This window comes from Haliaeetus leucocephalus, unplaced genomic scaffold, assembly GCF_000737465.1.
Source record: "Haliaeetus leucocephalus isolate CR32 unplaced genomic scaffold, Haliaeetus_leucocephalus-4.0 Scaffold1000, whole genome shotgun sequence".
NCBI classification, from domain to species: Eukaryota; Metazoa; Chordata; class Aves; order Accipitriformes; family Accipitridae; genus Haliaeetus; species Haliaeetus leucocephalus.
This window is the reverse complement of record NW_010973436.1, coordinates 1,731,138-1,758,880: the sequence shown is the minus strand read 5'-3', so window position 1 is coordinate 1,758,880 and position 27,743 is coordinate 1,731,138. Positions and strand designations below refer to the sequence as shown.

General features: G+C 53.9%; 1 protein-coding gene across 5 annotated transcripts; it reads right to left on the bottom strand.

Annotated features, from left to right (window-relative positions):
• Positions 1–878: 878 nt before the first annotated feature.
• Positions 879–27,667, bottom strand: AHCYL1 (adenosylhomocysteinase-like 1). Of its 5 annotated transcripts, XM_010584586.1 has the most exons (18): positions 27,536–27,599; positions 14,768–14,948; positions 11,773–11,884; positions 11,270–11,413; positions 10,331–10,431; positions 9,931–10,033; positions 9,578–9,672; positions 8,591–8,697; positions 8,392–8,508; positions 8,113–8,176; positions 6,579–6,667; positions 6,089–6,159; positions 5,520–5,614; positions 5,337–5,435; positions 4,691–4,759; positions 3,407–3,485; positions 2,808–2,928; positions 879–2,661 (listed from the first exon to the last, which is right to left on the bottom strand). In XM_010584586.1, the coding sequence occupies exons 3-18, from the start codon at positions 11,861–11,863 to the stop codon at positions 2,655–2,657; spliced, it is 1,452 nt and encodes a 483-aa protein (XP_010582888.1). In that variant the 5' UTR covers positions 11,864–11,884; positions 14,768–14,948; positions 27,536–27,599; the 3' UTR covers positions 879–2,654. The 5 variants fall into 5 exon arrangements, 3 of the variants coding, with proteins under 3 accessions (XP_010582888.1, XP_010582887.1, XP_010582890.1); XM_010584585.1 differs by lacking the exon at positions 14,768–14,948 and having other exon boundaries at positions 27,536–27,667; XM_010584588.1 differs by lacking the exons at positions 14,768–14,948; positions 27,536–27,599 and adding an exon at positions 26,487–26,543.
• Positions 27,668–27,743: the final 76 nt, after the last annotated feature.

Below are 27,743 nucleotides of genomic sequence, written 5' to 3'. Positions count from 1 at the left end.
ACCGCCCAGCGCCGCCCGCCCCCGGCGGCCACGGACAGCGCGGCACCCGGCCGAGCGGCGAGCTCCGCCCCCGCGCGGCCATCTTAGGTGTGGCACGCCGCTGGCCTCAGCCATGCTGGGAGTGGCACTTCCGGCCTCCCGTAGCCCGGCGAGGCGGGGCCCGGTCGCTTGCGGCCGCCATGTTAGGAGTGGCAGGAAGGGGAAGGGGTGCTGGGAGTCAGACCCCAAACTGAGGGGCCGGGAACAAGTGAACCTTCAAACCAAGGGGCTTGGGGGCGCTCGGACCCCAAAGAGAGGGGGCTTGATAGGGCTCAGAGGAGAGCCAGACGCCGACAGAGGGACCTGACGAGGTTTAACCCCTAAGTGAAATGGAGGAGGGGCTTGGAAGGCATCAGACCCCAAAATCCAGGGCCCTGGAGCTGCTCAGGGCGTCCTGGTGGGGCCCAAAGCCCATCTCGAGGTGACCAAAGGCATATCCCAGCCCAGGCCCCAGGCTCAGACAGAACTCAGGGTCCCCAAGGGACTGCAGTCGCTCACTCTTCCAAATAAACTGCCCACAAGCGAAAGCGCTTCATTTTTCCTAATAGTTTAATTAGACTTTAATGATTTATTGCTCATCTGCAAGGATTAATATTGCATTCATTAAAAATCATTCATATACAAAATAAACCTCTCCCTCCCAGCCCGATGCTGCCACCACCATCCCCGGGCTCCCCCCCCCACCCCATGGCTTATACAGAGATGGAGCCCTTACGCCGAGGTTTGACCCTAACGAGGATGGGAAAGGCGGCGGGGGGACACACACCATGACCCCCAAGCACAGGGGTCTCTGCCCGGGTCCCCTCACAGGGAAGGGGTGGATGCTCTCACTCCCTCCCTGCAGACACCCATCCCAGCTCACTGAGCCAGGCGTGAGTCCCATCCCCATGAAGGTGGAGGGGACCCTGCAAGGCAGGTGATCCCCAAAAATCCGTGGGGAGAGCGAGCGACCCAGTGACAGTCCAGGAGAAGATGGGCAGGGTGAGAAAGAGGAATAGTCAAAGGACAAGGAGGCAGAGGGGAAAAGAGGAGGGTGATCAAAGCCACGAGCATCCCTCCCATCTTCCTCCCATCCTGACAAAGGAGCTTTGCACCCCCCCAGGAAGCAGCGGCACCCCCAAACCTGCAAAGCCCCGGGGAGGGACCCAGGCAGCACTAAAAAGTCATGCCCAGTCCGCAGGACAGGGTGGCTAGAGGTGAAAGAGCAGGCCCGGTCACCGGTACCCCAGCATCTCCATTATCCATGTACCGGGAGATGCGGGCAGTGGGGGTCCTCCTTCCCTCCATGCTCTGGCCTTGGCTGGGGGAAGAAAGAGGCAATCTGGGGAGGATAAAAAAAGCCAAGAGAAACCTCACTGGGTTGCAAGGAGCTTCCCCCGTCTTGGGACAAGCTGCAAGAGATTGAAAAGAGAAACAGGTCACCAGCGAGGATGGGGAAGGGGACAAACGAGGCGATGAGAGCGGCTGAAACGCACTGCAAGAGGGCAGGGAAGAGCTGAGAAAGCCCCAGCTCAAGGGCCAGGGCAGCAATGGGGGAGCCAAGGGCTTTGCGCAGGGGTCTGTGGTGCAGAGGTCCCAGGCTGGGGTAGGGGGAAGGCTCATCTCTGCATCCGTCTCAAAACAAAAAGTGAAACACCCCCCAAAAAAGAAAAACAAAACAAAAAAAACCCCAATCAACCAGACACCCATAAAACCACCCCATGCTTCTCAGTGGGAGATGGGGCCACTCAGATGCAGCGAGTGCCTGGACTCAGCAGGCAGCCGCATTCCCAACGCTTCCCCCCGCTTTAAAACATCTCTTTAAGGATCAAAAAGGAAAAGAGGAAAAAACAAACAAACAAACAAAAATGTTTTTAACTCAATTAAGGTGCAGTTTGGCTAAAAAACCTAGGAGAGATGAGGATAATGCTGGGTAAGCGACCCCCGTCCAAATTCAGATTAGCACCCTGAAACAGTGAACTCCCCCAGACCCGGCCGGCCACCAACCCTGGGCCACCTCGGTGCAGGGACCTTGGCCAGGCTGGGGGACAGTCACCTATTCGCGAGGTGGCCAGCAGGCGCCACTCTGCTCCCAAGCAGCGCTAGGAGCATTGATCTAGCAGCTAAAACTGGGCTCTTTAAGGCAATTTAGAAGTTGCAGATAATCCACACAAAGAAAGAAACATCAGATAAGGTAGAACAGCATCTCCGTATCTGCAGGGATCCCGGCCGAGACTAATGCGGGCTGGAAAGGTGAGGAAAAGAAAAAAAACAAACAAACAAAAAAAAACCCCAAAAACCATCGCTGCAGGAATTAACTGCCCTTGGCACATCAGGAAAGGGAAACCCTCTCTGGGAGCCAGGGCTGGGAGCCACCAGTGGCTTCAGCCACATGAAAGCAAGAAGCGAATCCCAGGTTGTCTGCCAAGATCAGACAGAGATGTGATCACGTAAAAGGGTGAAACTGAGGAAAAAAAAAGTGACCTTAAAAATCACACTGATAAATGTAAAAACAGGTTCCTTTGTTGGTTTAAAAAAAAAAAAAAAGAAAAAGGTAAACGAAAATAAAAATTATCTTTAAAAATAATCTCTCTAATGTTGCCTTGTGTGGTCTGGTCCTTCATGGGTATGGTCCGTCAGTATCTGGAAGAGAAGGGAGGGGACAGTGAGGCCATGGGTGCTTGGGGACACAGCTCCTGGGAGCTGATGCTGTCCCAGTGCAAGGAGATGCACCCAGCAGCACCCTCTGGGTGGGGAGACAGCAGCTCCCTGCCCTGGCCAGCACTGACCTGTAGTAATTGGGTTTGAAAGGCCCGTTTTTGTTGAGTCCCAGGTATTTTGCCTGATCATCCGTCAGTTCTGTCAGGTGGGCATCAAATGAAGGCAGATGCAAGCTGGCGACATACTCGTCTGGGAAGGGGGAGAGGAAAGAGGGGATCAGGGGGTGCACATCCCCCACTACACTGCCGGGGAGATGCGGTGTATTGACTCATCATATGGCACAAAAAGGGCCAGGACACGACCCTGGGTCTGGCTAGGCAGTCCTTGCCATCTAGCACCATGGATTCACCATCACGTAAGCCTACAGCAGAGCTGAGCCCAAGCCCTGGTGCTGAGCAGGGCTGGATGTGCACCAAAAGGCATAAGGGTTGCATGAAAAACCTCGGTACAGGAAGGCTGCAGGATAAGGGACACCTGCCACACAACATTAAGGAAAATAAATCAAACAACCTGCACGTATTTTAAGGTTGCTGCCTCTGATGGCTTCCCTGAACTCATTCTCTCTCTGGAAGTTTTTTCCAGCCCAGGTTTGAGTTTCTCCTTACAACCAAAACTGCTGGCCCACAGCAGCCTGGGGGGTAAGTCAGTCTGGGTTCCCTTCACTCACCCATCTTCTTCGGCAGCAGGTACACGTCCTGTTTGTAACGGCCCTCAGGAGCGTTGTAAAGCTCAATCAGAGCCAGAGCCTGCAGAGATCACAGGGGACAGCCCAGGGACAGTCAGGGACAGCCACCGAGCTGGGCAGGGCTGAACCCCCACAATGGCACAAAGCTCTTGGCAGCAGAGATTAGGGTTTGGGAGCCTAAGGGAGGAGGCAACCATTTCCAAAATGCCTTGAAGGAAAGGCTTCCACCTAAGGGTACCTCCCCTCTCTGGGTCTCCACCACCACTGGGGAAGGACCAGAGAGATCGGAGATGAGATGCCACCCAGCTTGTTTGCAGCATCTGGGCTTAACGCCCCTGGGAAAACCAGAACGCAAGTGACAGAGCAGAGGGGAGCAACTGTAATTCTCTTAAACCAACTCTAATTCTCTTAAAACGGCTGCTGCGTCATGCAGAAATGAAGGGATTGCTCGTTTTAAGCTGGCGGCATCGCTCGAAAGACCACGGGCACCCCTTCAGCAGAAATAAAACTGCATCTCCCCCAAGTGCCAGTTCAAGCAGCTGAGAGACAGGTCTAAAACACAGCCCTGGTCCCTGTCCATTTGGACCGACAGGTGTGAGGATAAGGAAATGCCCCACTGTTAGCATGGCTGTCCTCCCCCACCATCGCAGTCCCAAGCCATCAGTCCCCTCCATGTTTCCAGCCCAGCCAGTTTCTTCCATTGCTCGCTGACCTGAGGGCTGCGCCGGCCTTGGCTGTTCACACAGCCAGCACCGACTGCAGATCTCAGAGCAGAGCCAAATTTAATCATCATTTTCTTTGGAAAGGCAGTCACGACAAACAGTACAAGACACAAGCCGTGTCTGCCCAGCTGAGCCAGCACTGATGCTGGGGAGCATTTTAACCACTGACCTCCAGATCCTCAAAACTCAGCCCAGGGGAGCGTTTTGTGCTGTAGACATGAGAGTCCAAAGACAAAACAAAGCCTTGCTTTGAGGTAGGCTTAAACCTGTGCTAGGGGAGCTCTCCAGTGGCTTAAAGCACAGCAGGAGCTCTGCCATGAAGCCTGGCTCATTTAAAAGCTCTCTCCCAGCTGTAACCAAAGTAGAAAATTCACACCATCATTAACTGCATCCCAGACAAGAGGTGGCAGCTACGGTATCTCTGGCACCAGTCCATCCCAAGGACCCATCCAACAGCTTCTTCCAAACCGTCCCCACCCCGAGGCTCATCTAAGGCCCCAGATCATCCTCCACCCCTCGCGCCCCGGCCCTGCAGCGTACAGACCTGAGTGGTGGCCGTGATGGAGAGAACAAAGGTAGGAACCGTAGAGCAGCTCAGGTTGAGAAGACGGCCCTAGGAGACAGCAGGAGCAGCTTGCAGAGAGCTGAACTTGCCCCCAAAGCCAAAGCAAATTGAGTCTTGAGATACAATTCACCTCCACCCCCTCCCAGGGGCAGGGGCCAACCACAGCACAGTGATTCAAGGGCTACCTATGTGACCAGAGCATTCAAACTCTGCCTCGGTTTCCATCCTAACCCTTGGCTTTAAGGCAGGGAGATTCTGTGGTCCCTAGAAAGAGCCAGTCCCTCCTACTGCCAGGAGAGCTCTAGTGGGAAGAAGAGACACCCAGCTGGTTTGCTGCATGGGAAACTGCCAAAGCCAGAAGCAGACAGCGTTTGGCTGATAGGGATGGCTCCTGGCTTGAAAGAACGGAGCCAGATGGCACCTCTGTGGCTGCATGTGGTACATGATACCTCCTCTGCCTCAAGGAAAAAAAAGAAGAAAAAAAAAAAATCAAGAAACCCTTTCTTGAGCTCTGAACCTCCTCCTAGCACCTTTCCTCCTGGTTAAATCTCTGCTACAAACTCTGGCATGCAGTGATTTCCTGACAGAGGCCCAAAGCAACATCATGGCACAGCTCTTGGCACACCTCAGCCAGCAGCACCACCCGCTTCCCATCCGGCCAGATGACGTGGTCCACTTGGGAGCGGACTCGCTCCCAGGTCAGCTCTGGGGTCCGGAGGCTGGTCTGCAAGAGCAGGAGGAAGAGGCTGGAGTCATCAGGGGAGGACAGCAGGGCAGACACAGCCGTCAAGGTTGCAGGCAGACTCACCACATCGATCTCGGTGTTGGAGTGGCCCATGTTGCAGACGATGCAGCTGTTCTTCATCCGATCCAGGTGTTCTCTGGTCACGACATTCTTGTTTCCTGCAGGCAGAGAGGGGACAGATGAACCCAAGGCAGTGGAAATATAAACTCTCTGATTTCTCCTTCCCTGCACTTGAGTCAAAGAAGCTCAGCTTGGGGCAACACCAGATGAACTTCCACCAGGACAAGAGCCCTCCTGGCTGTGACAACAGAGAAACACACGGTATGAGTGCTGATCTGTGGTCCCATGAATTAACCAGGCTTCAAGAGACCCCAAACTACCTGTGGGACACATCGCTGTGATGTCTCTTCTCCCAGGGGCTGAGGGAGGACTGTAGTGAAATAGCAGACTGGGGGGGGTAGGAGGGAAAGCTCTGGCCAAAGCACAGTTATTGCTCTTGCAAAATTAGCAGCACATGGCAGGGAAGTGTCCTCCATCCCCAGCTCCCCAAGAGCCCCTGAGATACCCGCTTGGGAATGACTGCTCCTTCTCAGCCTGCTCCAATGCTCACCCACGACCTTCTCCATCCCTACCTGTGCAGGTGATGACGACATCCACCTGACGGATTACTTCGCTCAGCTTCACCACCCGAAATCCATCCATGCTGGCAAAAAAGGGGGAGAGGGACCACGATGAGGAGGAGAAGCCTGTTCTCTCTCTGCCCCAGGCCAGGAGGGATCTCAGCACTGTATTGCTGCAGCAGCTCTGAACTGCTCACACAGCAGCAGGGCTATCCTTCACAAATGTTGGAGGAGCTGGGGGACGTGTGGAGCATTCAGCCAGCCCTGCATGAACCCTTGAGCAGCCTTCCCAAGCCAGTTGGGGCAGGTGCCTACTGCCTGGTACCCCACCACTAAACCAGCCCTGAAAGCTGCCCAGCCCTTCCCCATCACACCCCAACAAGATGTATATTCTCCAAGACGAGCCACAGATCCTCCTGGCTCTGTTTCAGCCTCTGTCAGGGTTTAAAGGGGGCCAGAAAGCAGATGAAGAGATGCTCACAAACAGCATGTAACATCTTACCAAGCTTGGAGAGCGCAGATGGGGTCAATCTCCGTGACGTAGACAATCGCTCCCAGGGCTTTCAGAGCGGCACAGCATCCCTTGCCAACCTGCCAAGGCAAAGCATCAGCGCGGAGCTGAACACGGGACATGCTGAGTGCTACAATCCCTTCCCTAAAACAGCCTGAGCATGTTCCAGACTGGGAGATGCTCATCCCAGCTATCTGCCTGATGCCAGGAGCAACTCAAGATGCACCTGGCAAGTGGCAATTCTGCTGCAAGCCCAGCTCCCCCTCCAAGGCCACCAAGCCCTCCAGCATGGCCACCAGCTGACAGGAGCTTTCCAAAACCAACACGCTTACAGCCTGCGCAGCCCCAGCATCACAGGAGCGCTTCTGAGCAATCCTCCAAGAGATTAAAGCCAGTCTGGACGAGCATGCACTTCCCCCACTTGCCTTTAAGCCAAAGGGCTGCTTTGGCATTCAGAGCTGTCCTGCACTGCTCAGGGGACAGATCCTCTATCCCACGCTCCTCGCATCAGCATGAGGGAGAGCAGAGCTCCTGTAACAGCATCTCTAACTCTACTCCTCTCCTCACTACAAAATTAAACTGTTTCTCTATGCCACTTAGCCACACTAACACTTGGCTTATCTGCACGTACCCATGCTCAGCCCCATCTTCTAACCAGCAACACGCTGCCGGGCAAGAAACATCTCCAGAGACACCCTCACTTATCACCCAGCTCTGACCTCAGGTCTACTGAAAACAGCCAGGCAGGGCAAACTGGGACTTCAACCCACATCCAAAGGGGAAATCAGTGAGGGTGGAAGGACTCCCTTGTTTTGAAGAAGTCCAGGAAAACCCAGGACGGGCCCTGGAAGCTACAACTCCCAGCACAGCTCATGGCTGGAGAATCAGACGTCACCCTGGAGTGCCTGGGCGAGAGCCAGCACAGCCTCTTGGTCAAGCAGAGCTGGGCTCCACTGGTGTCTAAATAAATTAGTAAGCATGTTCCTGCCGGGAAGAGCATTTGCAGCTACTGCCAGGCCCTTCGCAGCGCGGGAAGATAAACACCCACGCAGACAGTGCACAGATGGAGGGAAGGTGTCAGCTCCCGGCTCCGTGCTCTTCCAGGGCAGAATCATTTACAAGTTCCTGATACGATTCCCACATTATCCACCAGTGAGATGCAGCCTGCCCTCCACCTCCTCTGTCACAGGCTCAGTGACAGCTGGGCTGGATGCTGAATTCAGTCCAGGGACAGCAGATGGGAGCACCCATGGGTAGTTATAATTCAGGCCAGCGTTCCCAGCAACTGTCATATTTGCAGCCCAGGTAATCTGCAGGCAAACTGGGAAATCTGATGCTTGGTCTCCAGCCTCCTAGCAGGTTCTAGCAAGATTTCCCTGGTAATCGCTCACCAGGTTTGATCCACTCCTATATCAAGGGCAAGTGGTCTTTGCACAGGAAAGAAGCAGGATGCTGAGCTCAGGGGAAGGATGGCTTGGGGAGAGGCTGACTCACAGCTCCACCGACTGCCGCTCATGAAACTCACCTCCCCATAACCACAAACCACCACTTGCTTCCCTCCAAACATCACATCCGTGGTCCTCTTCAGGCTGGGGGACAGAGAAAGACCTGTGTTGGGATTAGTCAAGCGCACACCACTGACAGCACAGGGCAGCGCTCTGCTGCAAGAGCCCCCAAAACCAGGTCCTGCAAGCACACAGCAAGGGCAAAGCAGCAAAGAGCCCAATCTCTGCTTAAGAGGAGCCGGAGCCAAATCCGCTGGTGTGATATTGACAGTGCGAATGGGGAGAAGGGTTGGACTCACCCATCTAGGATGGATTCCCGGCAGCAATATAGGTTATCAAATTTCTGTTTCGTGACAGAGTCATTCACATTCATGGCTGGGACACACAGCTTCCCGGCCTTGGAGAGCTGGTACAGCCTGGAAGAGGGCAGAGGCAGGTCAGAGCAGAGAGCAGCTACCCAGTAAAAGATCTCCAGATCACCCTTCCCTAACTGCGTACCTGTGCACACCGGTCACACTCTCCTCCACAATCCCTCGGATCTTCTTGAATACGTTGGGGTATTTCTTGTAAACCCAATGGGTGAGGTCCCCACCATCATCCAAGATCTAGAGAACAGGCAAGGAAGAGCACGGTGCAGTCAGGCCTTCCACTGGGAAAAGCACTCGCTGGCAACAGGATAGGGAAAAAGAGATGGAGAGCATCTTCAGGCACCGATGGGGGGGCTGTTTGGGCAGAGGCCTGGGGGAGAGGACTCCTGGGTTGCCCTAGTAGCCAGCAACTCGGGGTCTCCTCCAAAACACAGGATTTCTTACCCCCTGCATGGAGCTAATTGATCCTAACAGGGTTTTCTGCCCCTGCTATTGCTCTGCAGCCTGGAAATGTGACCACAGGCAGCACTAACGAAACAGGCTGAGATCAGAAGGATGCCACAACATTCATGCCCTGAAAGCAAACAGTCAAGAGGAAAGGCTGCAGGAGCTGTCATGGCCCACTGACACATGCTATCGCATCATTAGTGATCACAGACCATGCAGCAAGGCAGTGAGAGGCATCATCTGTTTTCAGCAAGGGAAAGATCCCCTGCAGAGACACCCCACCACTCTCTTTGGGAGAGCGTGGATAGGATGTGTGTCTAGAGGAGCGGTTGGGGAAGCTCCCATAGGGCTGACCCTCATGGGAAAGAGGTCCCGTGGTTTCTCAGCTTGTTCGCAGCTCTGGCAGGAGATGCTCCCATGCCATTGGGCTGTACCAACTCAGCACATCATCTCTGCAGCTCCTGCAACCCCCACGGTTGCCCCCAGCCCAGCTCCAGCTGCCATTCTCCAGGACCTCCACTTTAACAGGGGCTCAGAGGCCTTTGCAAAGCCAGTAGGTGCCCAGGCAGCCCCAGAAGGCTCCCAGGAACAGCCCCAGGAAGGTAAGGGTGAGGAGCACCCAGTGACCACTCCACGGAAGAAGAGGAAGGGCTGGAAGAAGGCTCATTACCATGTTGGCCTGCCAGCCATCTACGTTAACACAGCGGTCAATGCACCACCAGAAGTCATCCTCCGACTCCCCCTTCCAGGCAAACACGGCAACACCTAGAAGAAGAGGAGCATCCTTGGCATCTGCTGAATTTGGCAGAGCTCTGCTGCTTGGCCAACTCAGGAAAGCCACGAACAGGAGGGGCAAGGGGCCATGCAGAGATCAAACCGCAGCCCACAACAGGATCAAACCTGTTTATCCCTCCCTAAAAGCTATTTGGTCCAAACTGTCCCTCAAACCAGCTGTCTGGGACAAGGCTGCAGAGCCAGGAGGGGCTGGAAGGGCTCTGCGTCCCTAGCCTCAGCTTTACTCACCAGCTTCTGCCAAGGCAGCTGCCACTTCATTCTGGGTGGAATAGATGTTACAGGCAGACCAGCGGCACTGCGCTCCCAGCGCGCACAGCGTCTCAATCAGCACCTGCAAGACAGCGGGTTGAGCAGCAGGCCTGGGGAATGGTGATGGGCACAAGCACGCCAGCACGGTGCAGGGCCCCAGGCACATCCTTGTGCAATGGGCAGCGAGGAACTGATCAGAGATTGGCCCCAGCAAACATTGCCCTGGGGAAACACAGGCAGTAGAACCTTTCCAAAATGTTTCCAGAAAAGTGAAGGTGCCTCCTCCAATTCCCCAAGGCTGGGAAGCTTAAGGGACTTTCTTCCCTGGGGAAAAGCTGGTCTCTCCCACCCCACACACCCCAAATAAGCAGCCACTCACCGCAGTCTGTGCTGTAATGTGGGTACAGCCCACGATTTTAGCTCCAGCCAAAGGCTTCTCCCCTTGAGCTCGTTTCCTGAGTGAAATCAGAGCAGACATGTCTGCAAAAGGAAAAGAGGGTTTTTAATGATGGCTTAGCCCAGAGAGGCCTCTCTCTGCCAGACTTGCTCTCCTTTCTGGGGTCTCACAGGCTACATCCAGCCCCACAGTTTTTGCTATAGTTGTTACACAGCCAGGGAGAAAACTCCTCATCCCTAGCCTGGCAGGTCTGTCCAAAATGGGATCAAAACACCAATGTCATTTGTCACTTGACAAAGCCACTCAGGACCCAGTGTCCTTCCAAACACATAACAAGACAGGTCTCGGACAGGCACTGCCCAAGGAAAGCATCTCATGTGTCCCAACTAAGGACAGTGACCAGCCCTGCTGCTGAATAGCATCAAGGAGAAGGACCTAAAGAAGATGAAAACAGTGCTGCCACATCTCAGAAGAGCTGCTCTAAATGTGCCTGGATTATCTTCCCCTTCAATGGGTTTGGCAGCACGTGTCTAAAAGGAGCCCAAAAGCAAAGTTACCCAATCACCCCACTGGAAATGGTAACTCAGCTTCCCACAAGCCCCAGGGGAAGGGGTTGGGACTGTCAGTTTTCATGTCTCCCAAGGCGTTGCAAGATCCTTGCCCGTTGAGGTTTCTCATCCAAAGCCACCGGAACATTAAACCCTGCAAGAACGCTGCTGCTCTTAGAAAATGGATGCCACGCATCATTAATGTTTGCCATCACATCCAGCTCTTCCCCACATAATCTGCTGATTTAGGGGGGTAAAACAGGATATTCAAGGCTGTAACAAGAGTTGCAGAAATTGCCTGGGCTCGTCTCCTGGTCTCCAGAGAGCACAACACCTGGCCACAAGCCTCATGAACCCCACGGTCCACTTTTACCTTGTTCAGCAATCTCAATCTCCCGGCGCCCAAACTCTGCCTGCTTGATGTTCTTCACACAGAAATTGCTGCTGCCTTTGGAGTTGGTTTGTTGTTTCTCACGGGGGGACACCTCGTCATCAGAGCTGTCCGTGTAGGAGGCAGCTAAAGTCAGGAGAAGAATGTGCGTTACCCCAGGACCTCCTACCCTTTAGGTTTCTGCTCTGTTTCACTTCCCAGCTTTCACATACACACACTCGTGGCTCAAACTACAACTCTCATAAGGAAAGCCAATGTCCAGAACAAATTTTGCACTCTTGCTCCCTAAAACAACCCATAACTAACTAGATTATCAACTGATAATGAATGCCTGAGCTTCAGGAACCCCCACAATTATCCCCTCCTCACCAGAGTACAACACAGCAGCGTGGAGCATCCCGACATGCGGTATAAGCAGCACGTTCAGTGGCACCAGTGCCGGATTTGGGAGAGGATCACACATCGACAAGGAGCCTGGCACTTACCGGAGCTGTAGCTGTCGGTGGAAGACTGTGAGATGGATCGGGACAGGGACCGACGGCCTGTCTTTGTTGGGAACTTGGTGAACTCCTGCATGTCATCTGCAAATTGGATTTGCTGAGAAGTGCAAAGGAAGAGAAGTGCTAAATCAGCAGGTGTTCCTAACGGCACATCACCTTTCCAGGCTATATGGGCCCATGGTTCCCTTCAGTCTACCTCGACTGCTGTAGTCGCAGAAATGAGCATCACCAAATGCATCAAGGAACAGATCTGTGGCTACATGTGCCAAAAATTGAACCCCCTCCTCTGCCTGATCATCTCTGTCACCAGAAGGTTAAAGCAGATTTTACACCTAACACTTGAAGATGAAAAAAAAAAAAGCACTCAGCGAGGCTTGAAACATCCCCTTTAGCCCATCTCTGGCTCCCTGAGGCTCCTCCAAGAAACTCAGACTGCTTGTACAACACAAATAACGTGCAGCCCTCCAGACAAGCCCTGCGCAGGCAGAGCCCCTGCTCCAACCCCAGTTGGTCCCAACTGATTTCTGCCTGAAAGTGTAGCAGCAAGAAAGCTGGGGTAGTCCCAGCAGAAACTCAGATCCCTGGTGCTTCCAGGCTCTTCCCCAGGAGCAGAGCATCCTGCAGGTTAAAAACATGGCACATCCTTCCAAAATCGACACTAAAAGCAGGGGGGGGGAAATTCAGCAAGAGAGAACATTTCAACAAAAAGTAGTTGACATTGCATTGGCTTTCAGTCTCCTCTGCATTACAGATGTTTCCATTGTAAGAGAAGCCCTAAAACAGCCACCCCTCCTTCCTCTCTCAGCCAGAGGCAACTTAAGGCTCCAGCACCTACCACCAGCTCATCAAATTCAACTGCGCTGGGCCGAGAGGAGGGAAAAAATAGCCCCAAACTGCTCAGCTGCTGCACTCATCCCATGTGACCAACCAGCAAAAAGCCTTACTGCTGCTTCTGCAAGAGAAAGATGACTGAGATGAAAGGGAATTAGGAAAAGTGCCAGCAAATCCAGCCTGATGCCCCCCTCCCCAGCACGCTGCCACACGAGAGACCCTGACAAAGAGCCTCAGCGTGGCCTCTTCCCTCTGATCACGTCACTGCAGGATTTAATTTTGCCACTTAACAGGGATGAGACGTCATCACAGGGAGTGGGATTAACAAAGCATCCCCACAGACCCAGGAGACCTCGAAAAGAGTCCTGAAGAAATCAAGATGATGGAAAGAGACAGGCCACAGTGGCCTCAAGGAGGGATTTTCCATGCCCCAACCATCCCACAAGCTCCCTGAAAGCTTTGATGCAGGAAACAGCCTTCAAGGGGAGAAGAATGAAACTATTTAGTTGAGACGATCCATCCCAGAAAGGAGGGATCTGCATAGTCTGGGTCTGGGCTGTCTGCAGCACTAGTATGGCTGTTTGGGCTGCAAAATTGAGCCACAGTTCCTGGAGAAAACCAGCTGATGGGCCAAAAGCAGCACTGGTATTCTGCTCAGGCAGGGAAACAGGGACATGAAACCCACTGCTCAGTCCAAGAGAGGACATGTGGGGCGATGGAGGTGACTCCAGCATCCCCTCCAGGAACAGACTAGTACCAGATCAAGTCCATCACATCCAGGCAGGCATCCTAGGCATTTTTGTGGGTGCTGCTGCTAAAAGGTTTTTAGCCAGCTCCTCTGTACTGGATATGTTACAGCCTGGTATCTGCTTCCCAGACCAGACTTCCCAGCAGACATCCTGTGATTCTGATGCAAACTGCATGAATTTGCATTAGTGGAAGGAATGGGAACGCTAAAATGGAGTTTGCAGGTTTGGTTTTGCAACCGGTTTAGGTCATTTGGTGCAGAGGGAGGAACTGCAAGGCATCATAACCTACAGCACTGCTGGGAGAACTGGTACTGAGAGATAAGAGGTACAGAAGCACTTCTAGCAAGCAACGCCAGGCAGGTAGCAGCAGTGTCCTCGGGGCGCAGGGCCAGAGCTGGCAGGCATGGCAGTTTCCCAACCAAGGAGTGATATTGCTGGAATTTGTTCAAGGTCTGGTACTGGGATCAATCTTCCCCAGACAGCCTGAGAAAGGCTTGTGCCACCTCTGTGCTGGTGTATTGCGCATGGGCATTTCCAGGGGGAGGGTGGGGGGAAGATTAGCAATTTCAGAACAGCAATATTTCCACCCCTTCCTCTGGCAACTCATCAAACCAAAGGGTGTAAACATGCCCCATAAAACAGCTGCTGGCATTAAAACACCTTAAAGTGTTAGCTGAGGAATTTTCCTTTATCTCAGGGAAAGGTTTCCAGGGAAGAGGTGAACCCAGGAGGGAAAAAAAGAGATAACCCAGGCTTTGCTGCTCCAGCCGAGGGCATGAGTGGGTGTCTGTCCTGGCTTACAGCATCCAGGATATGGGAGTCCCAGGCACTTCCCTGCAGTGAAACATGCTGCCTGGACGGTCTCATGGAGCAAAGCTCATTTGGGATGCGATGGGAAGGAGAGGGTGGGGATGGAGGGTTGCTGCACTCCCCAGCTCCACACCATCCCCACACCACCAAGACAACAGAGATCTACCGGACACCATCATCCCCTTTGAGAGGACCTAGCCGTGGGTGTTGAGCCAGCTCTAAGGCACAGTCCCACTTTTTAGGAGAAACAGCAGTTCTAGAAATGCAGGGTTTGAATCCAAGGGGAAAAAAAGGCACTGCTAAAGAAACCAAGTGCTGAATTAACCACAGTAATCCCCGTCGTGGCTTTACCAGAGCTCATCTGAACTCCACAGCTTAGCAAAATCTGCCCTGTCTAAAATTATCATCAAACATTGCAAACAGCTTCCAAACAGAATGAACTGTTCGCACATCAAACCCCCTCCAAGCTTGGCAAATTAATGCAGCGTCCGGCAACCAGCCGAGAGGAAGATGAGGGAGGACAGCAGGTGCCGTGGTCAGGCAAAGCAACCAAGCTGACTGGCGATGTGCGTGACCATCGGCCGCATTACCTTCCATGTGCCAGGCTCTCCAGCTGCATTAAGGCGACGGAGAAAATCTTGTAATCCCTCGGCTTGTCATGGGAATTTGAATGAACGGCATCCCCGGCTGGGGGCTGCAGATTGAGTCGGCTGTGTCTGACCGAAGCCGGGCTGGCTGCGGCGAAAGGGGACCGGGATCGGGACCATCCGGCTGCGGAGAGCACGATGACAAATCACATCCCAAATTTCATCCTGCTGGAAGCAGCTTTTCCGACCGGGTGGAGCACAAGTGTTTAAGAGCAAGGAAAATATTTTTTCGTCCCAGCAATTCATGACCAAGGAGGCAAAACAACACAGCACCAATTTCTCTGCACAGAAACAGAGCCAGGGTGTTTTCCAGCATCACTACCTGCTTACAGGAGGGGATGGGGTCGGGGTCCTGATGGAGCCCTGTGCCAAATGAGCAGCTCCTTGCTTGGTACCGCAGGGGGTTTTTGGGAGAGGTCCTGTAGGAAAACACCAGGATCTGACATCTCCTGCCAAGTTTTTGCAAAGCAACGCTGAACACTGCCTGTTCCCGGTCACACCTGCCAAGCCAGAAGTACATTTTCTCCCCTTGTGAAACCTGGCGTGACCGTACCCATTCCCACGCAGATCCGACTATTCCTAACAACGGCTGCTCATTTTCAGCTCAAACCGCCCCTCCAGGTGCTGGGTCTGGCTGGGCAGGAGGTGCGGGAACATTGTCCTTGCTGATACAGCACCACATCTCAAAAAGGGTCAAATGAGGTGCCAGGGACCCCCGGGCCCTCTCAAGGCAAACACCAGCCACCTTGTTTGGTTGCACTGCCCGGTGCTTCCCAAAACCACTGTGAAGCTAAACAATCAGCTTCAGTGAGCCTCTCCCTACATTATAAGGTACTTGCCCATACGTGGGCACATTGACTGGGCAGTCCCAAACCCAGCAGCACACATGCACCCAGTGCAGCCAGCCTCGTTTATTTAATTATTACAACATAGGAAAGGCAAACAGATTCCGGATCTGGACTGCTACCATCTAAATGAACCAGCAGCTCGTGACTGCTGGGTGTGCCATTCTTGATGGTTTATCCTGTGCTCTCCCCCAGCAGTCAGGCTAGAGAGCAGCTTTTTGAGCTTACTGAGCAGAAGTTCCCACCCCACCTCTGAGCTTCAGAGGACTTTGTAAATGCAGATGGATTTACCTCAGGCACAGATGAGCCAGGCATGTCCCTCTCACACAAGACAACTCCACTTTTAATTTTAAAACTCCTTCTATCCCCAGAACAGCTCCAGAGAGGATGCTCAAGCTCCTTCTCCATGCTACACATCCCTGATTGCATCCTGTGCAGCCTCAGGGGACAGCAGCAGAGTAGGTTGTGGAAGGAGGAGGAGGTAGTGGTTTTGGAAAGCATCCACCAACTCACAGCCATCCCCGGGGCCACACGCTGACCCGGTTCACTGTGGCACAGGCTCCATGAGGGAAAGGACATGTGCCGGGGAGCGGCTCCAGGCTCCCATCTTACCACCACCAGGTTTGCCTTAGCAACCCTCTTTTTATTATTATTTTTCATTAGGGACGTGAGCGATGGCACACCACAGTGGTGTAAAAAGAGTGCCCTTTACAGCCACTTTTGTCCTGGAGTAACCGGTGGGGGTACAAGAAGACTGAACCACCTAAAACCCTCCAACCTAAGTTTCCTCCACCATGTCCGTGGACGTGACAACACAGTGCAGTCACCCAGGGAGAAACAGCAAAATCAGAGCAGAGCACGTTCTCACAGCAACACAACCGCCTGGAAAGGAAAAAGTCTCTGTAACCCACTTCTGCCCTCCCAAGAGAAAGCCTGGAAGGATCCAGGATCCTGGGACCTTTGCTTTGCAGAAAGCCAGCAGCAGAGATCAGGACTATTCAGGGCAGCCGGTTCCCCTTATTTAATCTCCTCTCCCAAACAAAAACTCTCTGGCAGAAGCTGGGAGGGCACTGTCGGTTGCCCACGCTGCTAAGGCAGCCCTTACATGCCCTGTCTTTTAAGTTCATCATTTCTTTGTCATTCCTGGAAATTCAGCCAGACTAGAAATGCTTTACAGCTCAAATCAGCACTCATCCTCCTCACCAGCCCCACTTGCACACAAGACATGATCAGCAGCTTGTACCAGGGCAGAGTTTTGCAGACCTGGAGAAGGGCACCTTCACGCACCCAGGCTTCAAACACCGAGGATTCGTTATCTGCAGAAGGACCGTGTCTTCCCGTGTAGCTGCAACTGGTTTCTCACGACGAGCTGGGTCCTGCCACACTGATGAGTTCGGGTGTTTCTAAAGGACAAGTTGTTTTAATCCACTTATTTGCAGAAGCGAGTCGTCACGTTTAGTCAACGCAGCAGTGAGGGAGGGAAGAGGCACCCAGGGGCTGAGGTCTCTTCAGCCACGCATCAGTGGAAGAAAAAAACCAAATAAATAAAATAACCAGCATGAGGCTTTTCTTCTGTTCTAGGTTAAAAAGAAGAGACGAGCAGCAGGTTTACTTGTGCCACCTTCCTGGAGAGGGGACAGCACTCTTCTGGGCTCTGCTCCTGCAGCCACCCAGGTCCCGGAGGGGACCCCATGCTTCCCAACCAGCAGAAAAGAGCCCTCCTCGAAGCCACCCACAGCCTCCTGCCACGTCTGCCCCCTTGGGACAAGGGGCTGAAGCCACCCCAAGCCCGCTTGCCACAGGTTCCCAGGGTCTCTCCCCTGCACTGGCCCCAGGGCTGGCAGCAGTCCCGCTGTGGCCGGGGGAAGCGACGAGCGTGGCTGTGCCAGGGCGCTTGGTTTGTTTAGAGGACTTGGCTGTCGCTGTCCTCAGACCCCTTCTGCCCTGCTTCCAGGCTGGGAGAGCCAAGCCCCTGTTCCCACAGGACAGCATCTAGACATGGGGCAGGGAACCCGCTGCAGCCCCCAGCCCTCCGGCACACAGGGGGACACAGCTCCTGCTCCACAACCTGACAGGACACGTGTATTTTTGGGTTGGAAATCAGCAAGGCAGATGTGGATGTTTTTAAAGTGCCTCTCCTGTGAGGTTACCCAGCCCTGGAGGGGTATGTCTGGACCACAGCATCCCCAAAGGATTGAGGGAAGGAAAAATCAGGTACTCAGAGCAGAGAGATGGGGGCATTGGGATCAGTAAGGCTCCCACCCTGACCACTCACCATCCTCACACCCAAATCACTAGCAAGGGGAGGTTTTTGAGGTGGATTTGGCTACGTGACTCATAAACCACCCGATTTTACCACCTCCAAGCTCTGGCCAAGCAAGCCAGCACACACGTATATGACAAGAGGTTGCATGAATTCACACGAGGCTGTGGCCAAGCTCACGCGACAACCAGACTTCCAATTCAAATCAGCTCAGCAACAGAAGATACCCCAGCCAGAGCATGAGGCCGGGCGTAGGCAGGACAGGGGTTGCATTAGCAATGCCCATGGCTTCAGCCCCACCATGCTGCAGGGATGCTGGAGGAGAGGGTCGGCAGCCGGGCGCTCAGCAGGCATCCTCTGATCCTCCACGCTCACTGGCAGAGTACCAAGGGCCCTGGGGAAAGCTAGAGGTGGCACAGTCCCAGCTAGAGAAGTTATATGGAAAAACAGGACCTGCTTCTGCTCCTGTGGCCTTGCAACAGGAGGACTTTCTCCTGATGGTTCCCCCAACCCAAACCTTTAGAAGAAACCTCAAAGTGCTTTGTTCAGACAACACAGCTGGAAGAGCTGCCCGAGGGTGCTGCTCTGCTTTGTGGATTGAAGCACAATCAGTGCTGAATTCAGTGCTGCCTGGATCTGTACCTCTAGCTCCCCAGAGGGTTCACAGGGCAGGATTTTCTCCCCGGAGAAGCAGATACCTGCCTGGCACTCTCCCCACCGACTCCCTGAGCAGGAACCACAGCCAGATCTCTGCCTGGAAACCTTTACACCGCTCCCAACAAGGAAATAAAAGGCGCTGAGGTCCTGGCAAAGTAAACTGGCCAAGCCCTGATACCAGCCTCCATCCTTCACTGGCAGAGAAGGGCTGGTTGGATAAAGCACTTGGCGGGGGGGGGGGGGAGAAAAAAAAAAAACAAAAAACCACCAACATGTTTCTGTAAGTACAAGAGGAGAATTAAGAACTTTCACATGAATCCCAAAGCTCGGCAGAGGAGAAGAAACACCAGGAAAGAAATGGGCCCATTTGAAAATTCCAATAGGCCAGAAACCACCACAAGATTTCAGTCATCATGGGAATCACTGTGAATGCTAGTTAAAGGAAAAATAAATAGAAGGCAGGATTAAATAAAATAAATGTGATTTTGAGTGCCCAGCTGTTAAATAGTTAACAGGGAATAACTACTGTCTTATAAACACCTTGAGGTCAAAGGTGCACTGCCTCCAGCAAGAGTAGAGGGAAAGCTCCCCACCAGCAGATAAGGCATCAGTCCTTGGACTGCAGGAATCGAGGCAAAGGCTTGCTCCCGGCTTTCACACAGAGGGATATCTCCTTTACAGCAGGAACAGCAGAAGTCCGATACCTGGGATCCTTAAGGGCAGTGAATTCCCACCGCATTTCACAGGTTAACCCTACAAACCCAGCACAGCTACCCAGACGGGCAAACATCGCTTCCCACTGTGCAAAATGCAATCGGCTCAGCTTGCTGGGTCAACTAATTAGCTCACACACATCCCCCCTGTCAGACAGCCTGGAGATATTCAGGTATGCAGAGGAGAGATAAGGCTCAGAAATAAGGAAAGCACAGACTGGGAGAAGTCTTTAATGGGTGTAGAGGTGGCCATGATGGGTTTAAAGACATCCCAGACTTCTTGCCTAGGGATTCATCTGTGGTGCCCACCCAGCTGTGCGCCTGTGGCACACCAAGTGTTTGGGCAATAGGATAATTGGTATTAATTGGAGTTACCTTGCTGGGAGCATTGCATGGACAGGACCATGGGTTAAGTCATTTGCAGTGGCTTGTGGGGCAAACTGAGGACTAACAGCCTCTAACGGGCCAGCTGGCCGCTTCAGAGATGGAAGCCCATGGAAATGTGTTTGTGTGTCATAGCTGATAGGGACTCATCTTTAGTTAGTATCAATTTTTAAATTAATTAGAAAACTCCTCTACAACCACAGCTGTACAAGACCAAGGGAACACTTGGAAGTACTGTCAGAGAGCTCGTTCAGCTCCACCACATGGGTCTGAAGCGAGGGTGAGCCACAAAAACACCAAACTGAAATCCCCAAATCTCTCCTTCATAATACTAAAGCAGCCCCTGTGTTTTGGGGGAGGAATCAGTCTACCTGGCACCCCAGGTGCCCCACCCGCCTCCTTCTCTCCTCCAGAACTGGCTTGCAGAATCACAGCATTTCAATATTTCTTCTGGTCTTTCAAGAGACCAATACAGCAAACACCACCCAGGCAAGGCTCCAGCTACTCTCAGCTACACTTAGAAGACCCTCCATCCCTATGCCACAGCTCTAGGGGAAAATACCCCCCAGGATCAGCATCGAAACAGGAGCAGCCTGTGTGCAATACATCTCAGAGTCAGGAAATACAGCTGTGTAATCGGAAAATGGGAAATACATCCTCCCCACATTTCCAGCCCTGGCTGATCCCCCACAAGCCCCTCGCAGCAGTATTTCCACAACTGCATCACCTAGCACTGCCTATTTCATTTACCAACATACTCTATTTTCAGCCCTGGATGAGACTTTGATTTTGATGCGTCTGGTTAGAGGCAAGGCAGGAGAGAAACCCCAGGCTTCAGCTTAGGCTGTTCACTGCTCAGGAGTTGGAGGAATCATTATCAGGATGGACAAACATCACCCTCCCAGACACCGACTCCTCATGTCGGAGCAAAGCGGACCCTTTCCTTCAAAAAGGGTTGATTCATTTAAGCCCCTTTCTTTCAAATGGGGCAGGAGGGATAAGAAGTGACATCCTTGTGGGAATGGCGAGGTCAGAGAATATTTGAAGAAGGGGTTGGTTAACACAGGCAGACGCAGGCAGCGCCGCCTGCAAGAGGCTGATGGCTCCAAGGTCAACAGGGATCGGCCAGATGTTCTCACTCCAAAACATGCCCAGGTTGGATGCAAGCCTCTCCCCACAGTGCAAGAATGTGCGATATTCGGGGCTCCCTGCAGGGAGGCGAAAGGAGGAGAGACAGAAAACAGCAGACACAGGTTGAACCTCACCCCAGGCGATCTGGAAGGAGGAAACAAAAACGTGAATTTCGGCAAGGCAAAGCCCCAAGGAACCTCCTTTCCAGGCTGCCTACCTTCTCTCTCCCCACAGAAGGCTGGAAGGAGCTATTCCCTACACCCACACCTTGTAGATAAACCAGGCTCCCACAACCCCCACCCAAATCACGGCTCCTGAATTAAGGCATCTCCTCCTCTGCCAGGCATGAACGAGTCCTGCCAGTGAACTCTGGGTCTGCAGGAGGCAGCCAAGGGGAAGCTGTACCCACCTCCGAGGACCGCGGGAGCCTCACCCGAATTACAATGCAGCCTGTTTGACAAGCTGGAACATCATGTCCTCGGCCACCTAAGTTCTTTGGCTGTCACAAACCTGAAGTAAACAAATTCTGCAGCAGCAATAAGCTTGTTACCAAGGCCACCGTACTGATCCCGAAGTGTAATTAAAATTCACAGTTCAAGCAGCCCAATGCGACAGGGCAACTGGGGCAGCCTCCTAAAGGCATGAATAGCCCCAGCTTCCGCATCCTGCTTTCTCAGAGGCAAGGAGCCCACAGGGCAAGACCAGCTGCTCAAAAAACACCCAAAGTGGCAGCTTTCTCTTTGGACCATCAACCGAGATGCCCCAGAGCACCCACTCCCCACGTCGTGCCTCGCTGAGGGTTAACCACACTGGGGAAGCGTGCCGAGATGATGCTTACCCCAAGGTTAGAGGGGTACAGTGCAGACCAAGTTCAGGTGCTGCTGTGGGTGGCCAAGTCCCCAGGGTTTGATAAAGGGCTCCAGTACACCCTGCTGAGATGGTAACAAGATGCTCTCCTTGGTGGGACTTCCCAACCCTCATACAGCAGCCCCCAGCCTCGCATTGATCCAACCAATGGTCTCGTTGAGAAAGAGCAGTGTCACACTCTGCAGAAGCATTAGCACAAGGTCCTTTGCACCCGTGGCTCCACGGGGCCAGCGGCAGACCCTGGGACAGTCACCTCAAACGTCACCACCATCTGCTGAGTGAAGGTGAGTCAGAGTCCCCAGATAAGCAGACCTGATCAAAGGGCTCAGCAGGAAATGCAACAAGCCCTCTGCAAACGCGAACGTCACCTGCAGGAAACTCCTGGTGATAAAAGACACAGCCAGGCACGAGCAAATCTCTTCAGCTGAGTGCTGCTCTGAGCAGGCAAGTCCCACACCTTCCCCTGCCGAAACACCTGGGACAAGGCACTCGCCAGCTCCTCGGAGAAACAACGTGGATAGGATCCTCACCTGCAATGCCCTGCATCAAGCCAGTTGGTTATCCAAAAAGGATCAACTCCAACCTGGCCTTGAAGAGCTGGTTTCCAGAGCAAAAAATCCCAGCCTCAATCTCTAGCATGGAGCACAGGAACAGGCTCCAACATTTGCATGGGCTGGAAAGCATGGTGAAAACTGTTCAGGTCCCAAAGAAAGTATTGTGGTAGGCTGGTCCCTAGCAGAAGATACTCTCACATTTTGGGAAAGGCCTAAAGAAAACACGGCATTTCTGCTGCCAGCAGACTTCCCATGCTCCAGACCTGGCTGCTCACGTGGGAAGGAGGCTCCCACCAAGCACAGCAGGGCTTGCAGGAGAACCAGCACTGCTCAGATGGGTGGCCCCCACGCCCACACCATCAGAAGATGACAAGAGATGCTTCTGAAGACTGCAGAGAATGAATATCCAACTCCTCTCCCACCTCCAAAGGCCAGATAAGAGAGTGGAAACCAGCCTACCTCACAGGACTGCAGGAGGAGAAAGGAGAAGCAAAAGCCACACACCCCAGCACATCGTTCTGAAGATGGCTTGTGTCCATCACACCCTGAAAAATCTCCTTTATTCTTGCTCTCCAGCTCAATAACTTAAGTAAGCATCTTCTGGCCTTACAGTAGTTCTGGGTCACAAGGAGAAGCCTCCCCTCTGGACAGCAATGAGACCCTCCAAAAAGCCAAAGTGATGAGAAGGACCCAAGAGCAACTTATACAGAAATAATTACAATTCTGTCATTTAATATAGCACCACCCATGACCTGTCTGCTCCCAGCCCCCAGTAAATCATCCCCGTTCAAAACACCCTCATGGTTTGCTCTCACCATGGGTCAGGGTATGACCAGCTCAGCCTGTGACCATCTAACCACAGCAATGTGTTCACTTATTAGGGTTTTCCTGCACCCCAAAGAAGGCCAGACCCATCCCAGGTGGTCCACACAGAATAAGAGCTGTTCAAGCCAGCCCAGGCGTCTTATTATGAGAAAATGCATTATGAGAAAAACTGCAGTGAGAGGAGAGCGAGAAAGCAAAGAACAGAGGATTTGGGCAAGGAAGCAAGACAGTCAAGTGTACAGCATCTGACTAAACAACCAGGAAAGGAGGGTGGCCACTGCCCTGGACAGGCACACAAAGGCAGAGGAGGATTTATGAGCAGCCAGTCTAAGGGATGAAATTAAAGAAAGAGAAAAATGAGCAACTCCAGGAGCTGTCAGTACAAACAAGGACATTCACGTCCCCCTGACAGACCGAAGGGGAAGATGGTTTATTAGCACCCAGCCTGGCAAAGCTGCAGAGACCTGAGATGACTCAGGACTGAGAAAAATGGGGCAGAAAACCCAGCTCTGGGAAGGGGCTGTGTGCGGGGCCGACAAGCAGCAGGCTGCAGCAAGGTCAGACACTGCTCAGGCAGCAGGAGAGCAGCTCTGCAGGCAACTGCAAAAAGCAGCAGCAGATATAATGCTCTGGAGGAGGCACCCAGCCCCCCCCAGGGGATGGCAGCTCCCCATGGGCTCTGTCCCCCTCTCCCCAGCCTTCCCCTGCTCCCACCTCCTGCCACCCCCGTGCCAGCCAGCACGCAGCTCCAGCTCACTACCACTGCAAAGCTGCAGCGCTGTGCATTAGCATTCCCCGTCGCACAGCCTCAGCAGGATTCCTCCGGTGCCAGCATCCGCAGGAGCACAGCACCAACCCAAACCCACCAGCCATGGGCTCGCCGGCTTCCTGGGACATGAAGGTGCCATGTGGCTCACCTCCCTGAAAGCAAATTCAAGGCTTTAGCCCATTTCACACTCCAGGCATGCTGCATGAGTAAGCAGATCTGTCTGCAGAGCGTCGGTCTGCCTGTCTGCTGGCAACCAGGTGTGAAGGAGCCCACCAGACAGCAATCCCCGAGACAAGGATGCAATGGGGATCGGGTGAAGTGACAGACAGGGACAGCACTTGCCAAGCCCCCCTGCTTTGCCGCAAGCACAGCATCACGTCCTTCCCACTCGAGGGCACCCACGGCTCAGCTGGGAACTTAAGGCTCCACCAACCAACCAGCTGACATGGGATTCAGAAAGTAAGACTGCCAAGGGCACCCACGATCTCCAGGGAGGCAGAAGGGCAGATGCCCAGATGCAGCAGTGATAGCACACAAGGATCTGGAAAAGCACGACCTGCACCCTTGAGCTTTCCCATCATCCCCACACTCATATTCACTTAACCTGGGCTAGCCATAAGCCTCAGTGCTTCCAACCCTTCCCAGCAACATCGAGGCACACACTGGAGAAAGCAGAAAGCTCAGCATCATTCACCTCTGCCTTTAAACCACTCCCCGCCAAAGAACCGCGTAGCTCTGATCAAACCTGGTGTTATTTTGCTGACAGTCCAACTTCCCATAAGCTGCAGTGAAAAAGGAGCTTTGGCAGAGCCAGGCAACCCAAGCTTCTGGGGGAAACCACCACATTTCTGCAGAAAGGCTACAGCTCTGTTCACCTTGACTGTGTTGGCTCCTACTTAAACCCGGAGTTGATCACGTTTAATCTCTTACCTCCTGCTGTTTCACTTTTTCACCTTAAACAAGTCAGTGACAAGAGGAAACAAAGACGTCAGCGATCCCCGGGGCTGGCTGGGCAGCTCAGGCTTGCTCTGGGTGCCCCCAATGCAGCCTGCCAATGGCAAGGAGGGTGCCGACTTCTCCTCAGCACTGGTGGGGCTGACGTGCCTCCAGCTACATCCGAGATGCTCCCCCAGGTCCGAGCTGGGCATGGGACACTGGCAGGCTCACGTCAGCTCTTCCGCTGCACACTGGTGCTCTCCCTGAGTGGCAGTGCAAGTTAAGACTCTTCTTTGAAAAGCTATTCAGTGGCAGGTCACACGGAGGAGACAGAGCCTGCACTAAGCTTGGCTACTTTCCCACCCTCCCCATCTCCAAACACCTTATGCAAACTGCATCGGCAAAGTTCAAGGAGCCTAAAAACCCAGGGAGGGAGCCACTTCAGCAGCTCGCCATGATTTCTCCAACCTCAATGCTGCAACCTCATCTCTCTCAACCATCTTCTTCACTGACCTCTGACCACACTGAGAGCTCTGAGGGCAGTGAGCACAAAAGTCACTTCAACTTGCATTGAAACAGAAAGGTGTTTTAATGGTTTAATTGCAATCCTGCTTCGAAGGCATCTGAGCTGGGGGCACTCAACATCTTATCTCAGGAGGGCAATTCTCCCTTCCTCGTCCTTTTATCCTTCTGCCAACGCCTCTGCTATTACCGAGCACTATTCGCAGTAACTAGCCAGGCAAGGAAAACAGCGGCCCGAAGCATTTTGTTCCTTGACCTCAGCCGCATCACATCGCACGCTCCCCAAGATCTCACTGGCTGCTGATGTTATCGGCCTCAAATGCTGTGTGTCGCTCTGGGCACCTTTAGTATCATCACCCAGCTAGGAAAGGCTGCAGCAGCCACCAAGTCTGACTGTGGCTCCTCATGCTGTGCAACAAGCCTGTGTGTACATCAGCAAATTCAAGGTGATACAACATCCCATATCCCCTGAGACACAAGCAAACTTTGCCTCTGAGGGTACTGGATCAATTCACCCCTACACATACGTCGCATTTCTTTTTACAACACCTATTTTGACCTCATAGGATACTTCGGGATGAGTAGTTTGCTCTCCTCTCTCAGATCAGCCAGCTGCAGCCTCACACTGTTAGCTCCCCAGCTTTGAGAAAGGCAACAGTAACAAAAAGGTAAAAACAATTCCCGAGTTTGAGCTGTGCTGAGCCACCGCTGGAAGACGCAGATCCCAGCTCCACATTCCTCTGCTCCTTCCTCCAGGCTATGTCCACAGCCCAGATAAACAGGGCCAGGGTGCAGGGAGAGCCTCCAGACCCCTGCTCCCTGGCAGCAGCCATGAGCTTGGGCAAAGAGAGAAGCCTCAAACACAGCTGCTTGTCGGCAGCCCCTCCACAAGGGTCAGATGCTCTCCTAATCCTACCACTGGCCAGAGCAGGCAAGAGAGATGTTCCCCCAGAGAAGGAGGACGTTCGCATTCACTGCGACTGCTTTGCCTTTGCTTCCAGTGCGGAGGCAGGCGGCTGCAGCCCCAGGGGGAACACGATGTTCAGCACAGCAGGGACCTCCGGCTGCAGCTGCGCGGATCCATGCAGCGCTCAGAGCACAAATCTGCCTTGCTGGCAGGACCACGACTTCAGCAACATGTTACCGAGCCTGGCAGGTCTGCACCAAGCCAGGAGCACAGGTCTCCATGCACTCACCCATCTAAAAGCCAGCTACCCAAGTTAGTGGAGGTCCTGCACCCTGCCACGGCAGCATGGCCAGTACTCGCCCACCCATGGTGCCATCCATACAGCCCATGAGGGTTACACAAGCAGGGCCCGCACCGCGGGCAGAGGCACCAGAGGATCTCAGGAGCTCCTGCGAGAAGGCCTTCAAGGATGAAATGGTAAAGAGGTGACTTGGGAGAGCTCAGCGCCAGGGGCTGTTCTGGCAGCCTCTTCCCCAAGCCCAGCCGTGCTTCCACCCACATCTCCAACAGAGCCCCTGCCCCAAAAAAAAGACTCCAAATTTACTTCTGCCACCCTTCAGTGATCTACAGCAGGATCTCCAGGTCACTGCTGCCAGCTCGTCCTATTTAACAGGTCCCCCTCCTCCGTCCCCACTGCAGAGCACAGTCACCTCCACACACACAGCATCCACCACGGTCCTGACCCACGGGGTCCCCAGACCTGCTCCCCCAACCTTACCTGCCTGTCCCGTTGCCCGGGGTCACCCTGTCCTCCAGGCACCCCTATGCCACAGCCAAGCCCCCCGCTGTGCTCCTCAGCTTCCTCCCTCCCAGAGCTGGACCAGGCCTGACCCCAGCACCCCCTGACTGGGCCACATCTCTGCCCTGCTGGTACCAGGCCCCCATCAGCACCCCCTCATCCCCAGCTGTATCCCAGTACAGACCCTTCTCTCCCCAGTACCCAATCCCTCCCCAATCCACCCCAAACTGGCCCAGCATCCCCTGTCGGGCACCTCCACCCCCGATGCTCGGTACCAGCCGCCCCCAGACCGGGCCAGCCCCTCCCTCGCCGGTACCAGTCCCCTCCGAGCCCAGTACCGCTTTCCCTCTCCTCCGCCAAATGGGGACAGCCCCTCCCTTCCCAGTCACCCCCCAAACTGGACCAGTTCCCGCTTTCCCAGCATCCCCCATCCCCCAGCCGTGGGGCTGCTCTTCCCAGAGCCGGCCCAGCCCCCCCTCCCCGTCCCCGAACCGGGGGCTGCTCCCCCCGAACCGACCGGCCCCCGCCGGTACCGGTACCTTCTTGGGGGCCTTGGTTACGGTGGCCATGAAAGAGTACTTCTCGGCGTCCTCCACCTCCTTGGCCTGCTTCACCTCCTCGCCGCCGGCGGGCTCCGGCACCGACATCCTGAGGAGGAGGAGGAGGCGGCGGGGCGGGCCGCGGCCGCCCGCGGTACCAGGCGGGGCGGAGCACGGCGGGCAGGCGGGAGCGCTCCGATTCGGTTCG

What these genes read in the sequence shown, in the direction of transcription:
- AHCYL1 (XM_010584585.1), bottom strand. Translation starts at nt 27,643, where the DNA reads ATGTCGGTGCCGGAGCCCGCCGGCGGCGAGGAGGTGAAGCAGGCCAAG. An exon ending in AGCTGCCTTGGCAGAAGCTG is followed by an intron (nt 9,673 to 9,930) that starts GTGAGTAAAGCT and finishes CTCTTCTTCTAG; the next exon opens with GTGTTGCCGTGTTTGCCTGG. An exon ending in GGGTGGTGCTGCTGGCTGAG is followed by an intron (nt 4,760 to 5,336) that starts GTGTGCCAAGAG and finishes GCTGTCTCCTAG; the next exon opens with GGCCGTCTTCTCAACCTGAG.